At 45.4% G+C, this 12,500-nt stretch overlaps 1 protein-coding gene across 7 annotated transcripts in view; it reads left to right on the forward strand.

Moving 5' to 3' along the window:
- LOC134072996 (sodium bicarbonate cotransporter 3-like) overlaps nt 1–12,500 on the forward strand; it is a 77,575-nt gene that overhangs the window by 44,254 nt on the left and 20,821 nt on the right. For all 7 annotated transcript variants that reach the window (XM_062529911.1, XM_062529908.1, XM_062529910.1 and 4 more), the window contains 5 exons: nt 1,265–1,344; nt 4,277–4,434; nt 5,253–5,340; nt 6,917–7,063; nt 7,878–7,978. In XM_062529911.1, the coding sequence (XP_062385895.1) occupies nt 1,265–1,344; nt 4,277–4,434; nt 5,253–5,340; nt 6,917–7,063; nt 7,878–7,978 (574 nt within the window). The remainder of the gene's footprint in view (nt 1–1,264; nt 1,345–4,276; nt 4,435–5,252; nt 5,341–6,916; nt 7,064–7,877; nt 7,979–12,500) is intronic.

The raw sequence follows: 12,500 nt of genomic DNA on the forward strand, positions 1-12,500 counted from the left end.
GCCCGTGGCTCGCAATGTCCCCGCCGAACTTCAGGAGCCAGAGAGGACAGGCTGGTACAGGCCGTGTCGTTTGATAGAGGTGCCTTTGGTGTGCCCGTGTGTGCCCTTGTGTTCCCCAGAGATGGGCATAGAGAGAGAGAGGTGGGGGTAGAGGTGGGGTAAGGGGGGTGAGGTAGGTGTCGAAAAGGGCCTTCATCAGCGGGCATTCCTGCCTTAATCTGGCGTGGACGGGGTGTGGGTTGGGGTCGGGGGGGTTGGGCGAGTGCGGATTGCGCAGCGCCAGCGGGGCTTGGTCAGCGCTAATCCCCCTTACTGCCCCCGGGGATTTAGAAGGAATGCCCGTCCAGTCTGCCCAGAGTCGCCACCCTCTCCCCTCCACCACAAACAGCACCACCAGCACCAGCACCACCCCTCAGCTGTGCCCCCATAGCCTTCCCATGAGCACACGCCACTGTCCCTGCCTGGCCCTCTCTCTGGGAGCAGGTGGATGGGAAGGACGTCCTTTGTCAGATCTGTCTGGTTTGTTTATTTGTCAGGTGCTGTCATCAGAAAGCCTTTGTAACAGAGCTGTGAGCCCGACCCCAGGTCCAGACTCTTCTTCCCTGAAGGGCCTACACATACTTGGCCTGCATGAAGGACAGGTTCACTAGCTTAAGTGGATGGACTGGTGTTTCCTCTCTTGTTTGTTTGTTTGTTTGTTTGTGTGGGTCATCAGAGCCTAACATCTTAAGATACTCCTATTCACGGCAACTTTCATCCGTATCCCCCATATCCGATTCCTTCTCTCTCCCCTGCACATGAAGGATAGCGCCACCTGCTGAGGTAGAGGTGAAGGAGGCTCTTTTAGTTTATTTTGCGCTATTTGCTTATTTGTTTGTTTCGAGCCCCAAACAGCTGTCAGGAACCTGTCCTGGTAACCGAGCATGGAGTCAAAGTGTCGGTGTGTTTTCCCCCCACATTTTGTGTTTCTGTTCTGGGTCTCGCCTGTGATTGTTGTTCCTGTCTTGTTCACTCTCAGTCACTGTCACTCTCTGTGGGCCGTGAAGCATGTGGTCTGCTGCTGTTGTACGTGGTGTTTTTTTTACCTGTGTTTGTCCCCGCCCCCCCCCCCCCCCCCGAATTAAGAGAGTCTGTCTCTCTCACACGCTCTCTCTCTGTCTCTCTCTCTCTCTCTCTCTTTCTCGTTCTCTCTCTCCTCAGCCGTCTCCTCTGCTTCTTACCCACTCCACCACACTCGAATAAAACATCCTTTTCTCCTCCACAGGAGGTATGGCATCTGCACCATCCATCGGCAGCAACCTGGATGGAGGCAAAAGTGGCGAGCGCAGGAACACCAAACCTGGGGTCAGTAGTAGTACTAGTGACAACCACTAGGGGGCATGTTCACATTTGCATATATTCATTTAGCAGACACACAAAGGGACTTGCATATGTCAGTTGTATTACAATCTCTGGAGCAACTCTCTGGAATCAAGTGTCAATTTGCTTATGAGTTACATTGTTCAAGGGCACAATGGTGGAAGCTGGGAATTGAACCCACAACTTTTCAAGCTACTGCATGCAAGCCCAGCTCCTTAACCACTACGCTACCATCGCCCACCACTCACCACTACTCATCAGATCACCATCACTAAGTCAGCCCCTGGGGGCCGGGCCTGGGAAACCCGATATAGAGACTCGATCCAGCCCTGGCAGGGAGCGGCGCTTCTGTTCCTCTACAAGCTGGCTTTTACAGCCCAAGCCCCAGCACGGCCACTCTGCCAACTCCACAGTCCTGAGAGAGACAACAGAGGAGAGACACACAGGAGCAAATGCACATAGTGAGAGAGAGAGAGAGAGAGAGAGAGAGAGAGAGAGAGAGAGAGAGAGAGAGGAACATAAATAGAGATGCACAGGGACATATGGAGGGAGAGAGAGAGAGAGAGAGAGAGAGAGAGAGAGAGAGAGGAACATAAATAGAGATACACAGGGACATATGGAGGGAGAGAGAGAGAGAGAGAGAGAGAGAGAGAGAGAGGAACATAAATAAAGACACACAGGGACATATGAGGAGAGAGAGAGACAGAGACAGAGGAAAAAAAGAGACACACAGGGACATATGAGGAGAGAGAGAAAGAGAGATAGAGAGAGAGGAAAATTACATAAAGGGAGACACAGGGACATATAGAGAGAGAGAAAGAAAGAGAGGAAAATAAAGGGAGACACACATGGACATACAGTATGGAGAGAGGAAAATAAATAAAGATAGAAACACAGGGACATATGAGGAGAGAGAGAGAGAGAGAGAGAGAGAGAGAGAGAGAGAGAGGGACTAGTTGTCTGTTCCTCCGTGGCCAGTGAGTTGCTCCAGAGATTGCTCTGGTAATCACTTCTCCCACACTATGGAACTCGGGGCGGCTGCTGGCTTTTTCACAGTTCCTCCCCGAAATGAGATTACTGAGCAATTCAGCAGTTACATCACCGGCACTTCTTGGCCAGCACAGGCGAGTCCTAGCAGCACCCCTTGCTGCCGCTAACGCTGCCAGCATCCTCCCTGCACCGCATCGACTCCACACCCGCCCAGAGGAAACCACAGGAGGAAAATAAGACCTTGATGGCAGAGGGCCCAGCCATATTTCTCCTGTGTCTCTAATGCGATCGGAAGAGCTTTCAGTGCAATAGATGTTCCGGTTGAAACTTTTCTGATCGTGATTCCGAGGGGCATGTCCGGGGCGGACGAGGACGAGGAGGAGAGTGGACAGAGCTGCCAGCTGGGGAGATGAAGACGAGTTCTGAAATGCCCCCATCGATTCTCCTGCCCCCTCTTCATCCACTTGAGATGCTCAAACCCCTGACATCTTCGGACAGATTCTCTTGTCTTCTTCTCCTTATTTGAGCCCCCTCCTTCCGTGAGGGCTTACGGTCTGACATTTTCCTTTAATTTCTCCCATTGATGTCTGGAAAAATCTAGCCTGGCTATCACCAGATCAAGGTCAATCTTTTGAGATTGAACATTAGTCTGGGGATCATGCCTCTGATCAATGGGCATAGTTCAAATGACTCTGTACGCTTTGATAGTCCCTCAACCAATCAGACCAACGATCTGGGTGCGCCTGGTGGATAAGCCAGTTTGTGATTGGTTCCAGCAAACGTGGAACGGAAGCAGCAGAGATAAATGTGCAGTTTTCCAGCCTGAACTGCAGGGCAAAATCCAATCACTGGCATATCGGGCTGGGTTTACCCAATCTAGGACAAATCTGTAAATAAAGAGTTTTAGACCATGCTTTAGGCTGACCAGCTATGATGTGACTCATGATCATACAACACAACATTACTAACTACTAACAGAAAAAACAAAAAAGAGTAAAGGTGAAGACTATGTACATATTTTAATATTAAAATATGTAAAAGATATTTTAATTTACAAGCAAAGGAACTACTCATCCCACTCATGAATTATAGATTTTATACTAACAATCATTTAGCATGCTTACTTTTGTGAGACAACAACATGACTAGCTTCCTACCGTTTCCATTGAGTAAATTCATCTTTCAAGGTGAGAAAAGCAGTTTGACCTCCTTAATCTCCTGTGACCTCTGCCTCCTCCTCTCTTTACATTTTTGCATGAATTCCACTACCGTAATTTCTCGACTATTAGCCGCGGCTTATACATTGGTTTTGCAAAATTTCTTCAGCTACAGTATGAGGTTAATACGGGGGGGGGGGCAGTTAATATGGCGTTAATATGATTCTGTTTCTTTTAACTTGCGTAAAACACTGTGCGACTTATATGTGGGAAATTACTGTACTCCCGTCCCCTCATTGCCCCTCCTCTACTGTCTCCCCTCGAGTGTTGTGGTCAACTAGCCTGGCACGCCCTCCCAGTGACGTAACACCTTCGGCGTTGCTGTCGCTGGTCTGGTCAACTGCTAATCGGAAAGGATTTCTGAATTCCCCAAATCTGCGGAACTGCCCCCTTTGGTCGAGAACCAATCAACTTTGAGCAGCTCCAACGGCTCTGGGTAGAGGCGTGTTCAAGGCAGAGGAAAGAGTGTTGTTATTGGTTTAAACTCGGCAAACCGCTTTCTGACATCGACCAGTAGCAAATCGAGGCACTTAAAGGAGGCGGGTCAACCAAGCGCTTGAAGAAACCGTGCTAGCACAGGCTCTTGGTTAGACTAAAGTCTCAGAGCCTTTCAAGTCGATGGCAATCAGGCTACTGGTCAACAGTTCTGACCCCTGGCCCTCATCTCTCCAACCCCCCCCCCCCCCCCTTCTCCCCTTGTCCTGTCTCAGGTGGACTCCAACTTCATGAAGAAGATCCCGCCGGGGGCGGAGGCGTCCAACGTGCTGGTGGGGGAGGTGGACTTCCTGGAGCGCCCCATCAACGCCTTCGTGCGCCTCTCACCCGCCGTGCTCATCACGGGCCTCACCGAGGTGCCCGTACCCACCAGGTGACCAGACACCTGCTGCTACACACACACACACACACATACACACACACACACACACACACACACACACACACACACACACACACACACACACACACACACACACACATACACCCACACACACACACACACACACACACACACACAGGAACTGATTGAATTTTTCTTCCATAGAGATGCATTATGTTGCTCTATCTTGTCAGTAATGAAGGATCTTTGACCAAAAGCAGCGAGCTCTGAGACATTAAGCAGAGAAGGAGCTCTGCTATCGGAGTAGTGAGGATTCCTTCCTGGAGCTTAGAGACATTAGACAGAGAAGGAGCTCTACTATGGGAGTAGTGAGGATTCCTTCCTGGAGCTTAGAGACATTAGACAGAGAAGGAGCTCTGCTATCGGAGTAGTGAGGATTCCTTCCTGGAGCTCATTTGTACAGATAGAGATCCCTCTTTCCCGCAGTATAGGATATCTGTTGTGTGTTGCTTTAGATAAAAAAAAAACAGGGCATGGATGGTTCCATCAGCATCTTGGGCATCAGACCACATGGCCACGCTTCCATGAATAATCTCCCGATTGGATGCTATTAGAGTGGTCTGTTACTTATCAATGAGTTTGAGAAATTGCTCTCATCAGTAGACAGTTTCTCATCAAGAGATTCTATCTCCCTGTCTTCTGTCTTCCTCTGTCCTCCCCTCTTTCTCTCTCTCTCTCTCTCTCTCTCTCTCTCTCTCTCTCTCTCTCTCTCTCTCTCTCTCTCTCTCTCCCTCTGTCTCTCTCCCTCTGTCTCTCTCTCTCTCTCTCTCTCTCTCTCTCTCTGGCAGGTTTTTGTTTTTGCTCCTGGGCCCGCGTGGTAAGGGCTCCCAGTACCACGAGATCGGCCGCTCCATGGCCACCCTCATGACGGACGAGGTGAGCGGAAATCCCCCAGACATTCCCCTCGGCCTAAACCCAGCTTCCTCTCCTCACTCCCCACGCTCAAACACACACAAAGACACACAGTCCCAGTGTCTGACCGCATCCTCCCATAGCTCTCGCCGCGGCACTTTAACGGTACCTGTGGGAACTGCTGGCTCTCTGTGTGTGTGCTGTAACTAATGGATGGATCACGGCGGGAGATCTCTTTTATTTATTACGCAGGCAGACGGGGGGACAGCGGTGGCGCTCTGGCTAGCTCCCTTTATAGCCGCTAATGCTGCATTAGGTGCATGGGAGCACATTTAGCCATGCTGGGGATAGAGACATCACAATGCAGTCATAACATCATGAGCATCCCGCTGACAATAGGGGAGATTTGGATGAAATAAATGATTTTTTTTTGAGGGAGTGAGAGTTGTTTCAGATTGTGTGACCCAAGAGTGGGTCAGTCAATTACGATGATGAGAGTCATGGATTGCATCAAATCAATCAGTCAATCAATTACTCAATTAATCAATCAGACTTAATATACAGTGAGGAGAAAATGTATTTGATACCATGCTAAAGTTGCCTAAAAAGAGGAATATAAAATCATCATTTCACAATTGATCTTAATGTCTTAATTCAAAAATTGAGTAAAAATAAAACCACTAAGCTCCCCAATTTTCTTTGTGATTGAAGAATGTTTCGTAAATAAATAAATGTTCCTCCTAAATGCTAGGGGGAAGGAAGTATTTGACCCCCAATGTAACCCTATGGGAATTTAACACATAGGGTTAACATAGGGGCAGGCAGATTTTTATTTTTTAAGGCCAGCTATTTCATGGATTCAGGATATTATGCATCCTGATAAAGTTCCCTTGGCAGTTGGAATTAAAATAGCCCCACATCATTACATACCTTTCACCATAGCTAGAGATTGGCATGGTGCTTTTTCCAGTAGGCCTATTAGCCTGTTTGATGCTCATTGAGCTCAATGCAAATCAAACAGCCTAATAGGCCTACTGGAAAAAGCACCATGTCAATCTCTAGCTATGGTCAAGGGTATGTGATGATGTGGGGCTATTTTAATTCCAAAGGCCAAGGGAAATTTATCGGGATGCATAATATCCTAGATCCATGAAATAGCTGGCCTTTAAAAATAAAAATCTGCCTGCCCCTATGTTAACCCTATGTGTTAAATTCCCATAGGGTTACATAGGGGGTCAAATACTTCCTTCCCCTAGCATTTTACGAAAACATTTATCTATGTACGATACATTCTTCAATCACAAAGAAAATTGGTGTCCTTGGCGGTTTGATTTTTACTCATTTTTTTAATTAAGGCATTAAGATCAATTGTCAAATGATGATTTTATATTCCTGTTTTAGCATGGTATCAAATACATGTGCTCCTCACTGTATATAGTGCCTTTTGTGTGGACTTGCAATACAAGTTGTGTTACAGCAATAAATTAAGATCAATGTAATTAAGATAGAAAAAATATATAAGGAAATATATATAAGGAATAAATTGTAATTTTTTTTACAAATGACATGTTTTAAGATAAAGCTGTTTTTGTTTGTTGAGATCTTCCATGATGTGGCCTATAAGGCCAAAGACCGGGCGGACCTGCTGTCAGGCATCGATGAGTTCCTGGACCAGGTGACGGTGCTGCCTCCTGGAGAGTGGGACCCCACCATACGCATCGAGCCCCCCAAGAACGTGCCCTCACAGGTAAACACACACACACACACACACACACACCCCACCATACGCATCGAGCCCCCCAAGAACGTGCCCTCACAGGTACACACACACACACACACACTTACTGACCCAACTTTCTGCACACATATGCATTAAACTATTGCCTCAAGTAAAGACTGCCGTTTTGTTTGGATGCATCACAGCCAAATAGCATCAACGAGCAACAAGATCGACATTATCTCGGCGGTGGGCGGTTAACTGTCACTCCAGTAGAGTGGACATTGTATGGTTGTTGATATTGAGAAAGCTGGGCTACCCACTGCGACTCTATCGTTTCAATGACTACTTGTTCCAGAACACGTCTAATAAAATCCGAGCACATTGCCCAGGGCAAGCCACTTGCTCCTCGCATAGCTGATTAGGGCTGTCTACAGGGAGTCCACACTGGTGGGCGCAGTCTGTGGAACAGCCTCCTTATGATTAGCAAGCCATTCACTCTAATCAAGTAAAGGCTGTATTGTGTCATGGCTTTTTATTCCTAATGACCTAATGACCACAGGCTCCTTCCCATCCTGTGGAGGTATTCTGAGATGTTGTTTATTTATTTATTTAGGTGCCTTTTTTGTAATGTGTTATACGCTCATACTTTCTCTTATTTTGATTGCTTACGTGTTTCATTTTAAAGTCGGTATCATTGCTATTAATATATGTGCAAATGAAAGTTATGTGATGTTTCTATTTGTGTGTGTGTGTGTGTGTGTGTGTGTGTGTGTGTGTGTGTGTGTGTGTGTGTGTGTGTGTGTGTGTGTGTGTGTGTGTGTGTGTGTGTGTGTGTGTGTAGACGAAGAGGAAGAGACCACCCCAGCCCAATGGTACTGCGTCTCCCTCTGAGCACAAGGAGGAGGCGCATCAGATCGGCCCTGAGCTGCAGAGGACTGGACGGTCAGTAGAGACATAATATGGACACACACACACACACACACACATCTCTCCCTCTCACACACACATATTTGATTTCATTTTTCATGTCAAGTTTCACTAGGAATGACATTTTCTGAATAATCCAGTAGATACACACACATTCACACAAACATTCACACACACACACCAAAATTCTATTAATGCCTGCACGTACAAATCACTTGCAATCACACCTGGACTAGCACTCACAGACACAGTCCAGGAAGGTCTAACATCATGGCACGCATAATACAGCAATTCATCCAATTGAAGTGATCCCTCTCGCGGCCGCAGATGGACTCCGTCTGGAGGAGATGGAGAGATATTCATAGATATTAAACACACACACACACACACACACACACTAGCTCATGTCACCGCAGTGCCTGCCTCAGACAATGACTTCCTGTAAAGGTGAGAACAGAAGCAATCTTTTTTAGCAATGTTGCCAGGCAAAGGTGCTGAGCCATTTTGTTTGAACCCTTTCCCATCGCTATTGTGCATTGGCCCATTTTTATCTGGAGAGCTTTAATCATCAGGCATATGTCACGATCATCCAATCAGTCAGCTAAGATTGCTCAAAAAGTTACACCTTCTATCGTCCAGATGGGCCAACTTTTTGAGCAGTGTTGCTTGGCAACCACATAACCAGTTCCATGTATTGTGATTGGATGATCATGACGGTTCGCTCACTGATGATTTAAAGTTCTCCACAAAATAAAGTGTTGCTCAATATCAATGGGAACATGCTAGACACACAGCAGTGAGTTTTACAGTACAAGTTGCCCCATGTATGCCCACCTCTAGGTTTTACAATACAAGTTGCCCCATGTATGCCCACCTTTAGGTTTCCTAGTAACAGAGCTTAAGCTAGAATCAGTGTAAAGGCCAGTTTATAGTCCAGAGACAAGTGTTGTTAAAAATGCACAATTTCTGTCTGCTGGGGTCAGCGTCAGTGTACTGTGTCAGGCTCTGGCAGGGAGACAGGAGCAATTAGACGGTAGCATTTGTCAGCTTCTGCTCCTGATTCCCTATTTCTATTTCATCTACCACACTGCTTTGAGTGGGCTATTTTTTACCTGACAGGCCTCTGTGTAGGCCTGTCACGATAACAAATTTTGCTGGACGATAAATTGTCCCAGAAATTATTGCAATAAACGATAATATTGCCGTTCTGAGATCATTTTTATCTAATATAATGATAATGGCATAATAATGCAGGTACACCTTTTCAAAGATCAATAACTTGTATTTCTAAAGAATAAGGAACTGGAAAGGGAAGACATTTTTAAATATCCACAATAAATGAACAAAACAACCAAAAACAATAAATACAATGGACTCTCAGTCTCTACTAACACTCTGTTTAAGGGCCAGCAAATTAAAACGTGACATGCAACAGGGGGCGTGTAGAGTGACAGTTGCTAAGCCTTATGCACGGAACTAAATGTCATCATAGCTGATCAATTAGGCCTACGCAGTCAGCTAAACATTTGAAACTTGCGCAAAACGGCATGAACCCAGCATCTGCACGTCACATAAAACACAAATTGAAGCAATAAGTTGGTCCGCGGATAATCCTACTGCAAAGCCTTTTCACAGGTATGCTACGTTTATGACATATAACGTTGATTACGAACACATTTCACCACAGCTGACAATTAGCTTACGACATTTTAACCGGAGCTGCCGGCTGTTTTGGCTGATTCTTGAGCTCTCAGCGGAGTGCAGACTTTGCGGAGTGTGTCTTTATCAGATGATGAAAGAACGTAGCTTATAAGCATGATTTTCTGAACTGCATTATCACTATTTTTACCCCCATACCTGTCAAGCTACAACAGAAAGCCTCTTCAGTGTGCTTAGGCCAATCGCCAAAGCCTCGTCTAGCCTGTTAACCCTCTAACCGCCCGGGTTTTTTTGGATTTTTGCATAAAAAATTCAAAAGGCCATGGCTTGAAAGTGGTCAGAGATAAAGTCCTAGTGTAAATGTGAAAATCATTGAGTATGAACTAAAGTTTATAAAGGGAGTAAATTTACTCATCTAATTTGCATATTATGACGTCACAGGATGGCAATAGCGTCAAATTATGCACATTTCAGTAAATACTGATTGTTGAACACATTTGAGCAGTTTTACTTTGATTTTTGTAATTTCTCCGACATGACAAACAAACAGGACCACAGCCACATGTAAACCAACAATAGTAAACTATTAGTATTACCACAATTCCTATGTTACTATATAATAAAGTAGCCTGGTCAAATCAGTTCCTATCGCGGATGACTTTGTAGTTCTTCAGAGCCCTATTTTTACTAGACCTGCTGTCTGTACCATGTCAATTACAGACACTATCATCATGATTATCACTGGCACCAAGCACACCATGCTTATTTGAACCCTTTGGTCAACATTGCTGCAGGTAAACATTGACATACACACGCAAAGACCCACCTCCATTCACAGACGCATCTTGACTGTCACTGCCAATGAACGACCGATCATAATCTCCAAAAGGCAGATATTCTCCTTCAGAATCAGAGTAGGTGAATGGCAGACCCAAGACTTCATAACACACGACTTTGTTTTTTAACATTTGCCGTTTTTCTGCTTCAATTTGTGCATAGCGATCGCGCATTTCACTTCCGCGTTATAAACAGGAAATGCGTCTTTTTTTTTTGTTTCTCGCGAGTAATACAGGCACTTCCTGAAAACTTTTTTACTCGAATTTGGACTTGAATCGAAGCTCTGGATGTCTGCCAACTAGTGGTGGAGAGTACAAAGGCGATTTGTCACCCTACTCGGATCTACCGTCTGTTTTAATCAGTGATGTTGCTTGTCGCCGTACGGCGCCTTGGGCGGTTAGAGGGTTAATCAAATGAATGTAAGAAAGTAAAGTTGTCCGTCATGTTATTGAAAGATACATGTCTGACAAGTGACTGACATGAGGGTTCACTCCTCGTTAGGCTGCGCTAAAGGAACCGAGAGGGGTCGCCGTGGTTATCCTCTCTTTCGTGGAGAGAGAGAGAGAGACGAGAAAAACAATCAAGCATGAAAATGGAAATTATCGCGGCCGGAAAAGTTATCGAGCTCATTTTTTTTATCGTGCGATTTATTGATTTATTGAATATCGCGACAGGCCTACCTCTGTGGTCTCGTTTCCCTAATACATGACCTTATTGAGGCTGGCCACTTCATAAGATGTACAGTAGCAGTCATGGAGGTCATTGCTCACTGTTATGCCAATGAAGTGTCAGGAGGTTTTTTTGGCCTCTCTAACTTTTTAGCTTTCACTCATAGTCAGTTGCTTTGACCTTTGACCTGTTTTACACGTGACCTGGCATTCTGACATGGAAATATCAACAGTAGCCCCGTTTACATGGACACTTCTATTCCGTTTAGAAACGGAAAAACACCTCAATCGGAATAAAAATCCTGATCTGATCAGAATTGTAATCGGAATGGAAGAGGTGGTGTAGTCCGTTCCTATTCCGAATGAACACCCATGTACAACAACGGCTATTCCGATCAAAAATTGGAAGAATAGGAAGTAGCCCATGTAAACAGACGGCGTAAAATGTTCAATCGGAATAGTTTAATCAGAATGACAAAAAACTGTCCATGTAAACGTGGCTAGTAAAGGCTATTGATGGGGAGTTGCGTAGGATCCATAAGTGGACCTGTGGGGTCATCTGGTTAATGTGAGAACATACATTATGCATTGCTGTGTGTGTGTGTGTGTGTGTGTGTGTGTGTGTGTGTGTGTGTTTATGTGTACATTATGCATTGCTGTATGTCTGGGAGAGTCTTATGTAACACTCCACTGCATTGCATTATTTAGCCAACTGCTAATGGTTGTGGAGGCATGACGTTTTTATGACAATACGCCATGACTGTAGTATGTTTGCTGATGTTTCTTAAAATATGCCTGTGTGTGTGTGTGTGTGTGTGTGTGTGTGTGTGTGTGTGACCTCAGAATCAAACACATACACAGGCACATTCACACATCCACCGCCCACACATATATGCTTTGTGCTTTTCTGTGAAACAACATTATGTAAAACAAGTTATATAAAAATAAGAGAAGAGAAAGAGAGAGAGAGAGAGAAAAAGAGAGACAGAGAGAGAGAGAGAGAGAGAGAGCCAGAGAGTCTGACAAGGCTGAAGACCAATGCCTTGTGAATGTTTAAAAGAACAAGAGAGGAGACGAGAGGAGGAAGTAGGAGAAATGAAGAGCCAGATGAACACACACATGTTCACCTCAGAAATGCCCCTGCTGCCAATTAGATCAGATCTCAAGCATTTGGAGCATTGCATAGGACAAAAGCAGAACACCAGTTATAAATGACCATCAACAATGGAATCACCATGGAGTCTATGCTTTTCTGTATGATGTGTGCATTATGTGTATTTCTGTGTGTGTGTGTGTGTGTGTGTGAGAGAGAGAGAGAGAGAGAGAGAGAGATTGTGTGTGTGTGTGTGTGTGTGTGTGTGTGTGTGTGTGTG

The sequence above is a fragment of the Sardina pilchardus genome, chromosome 24, assembly GCF_963854185.1.
Source record: "Sardina pilchardus chromosome 24, fSarPil1.1, whole genome shotgun sequence".
Taxonomy (NCBI): Eukaryota; Metazoa; Chordata; class Actinopteri; order Clupeiformes; family Clupeidae; genus Sardina; species Sardina pilchardus.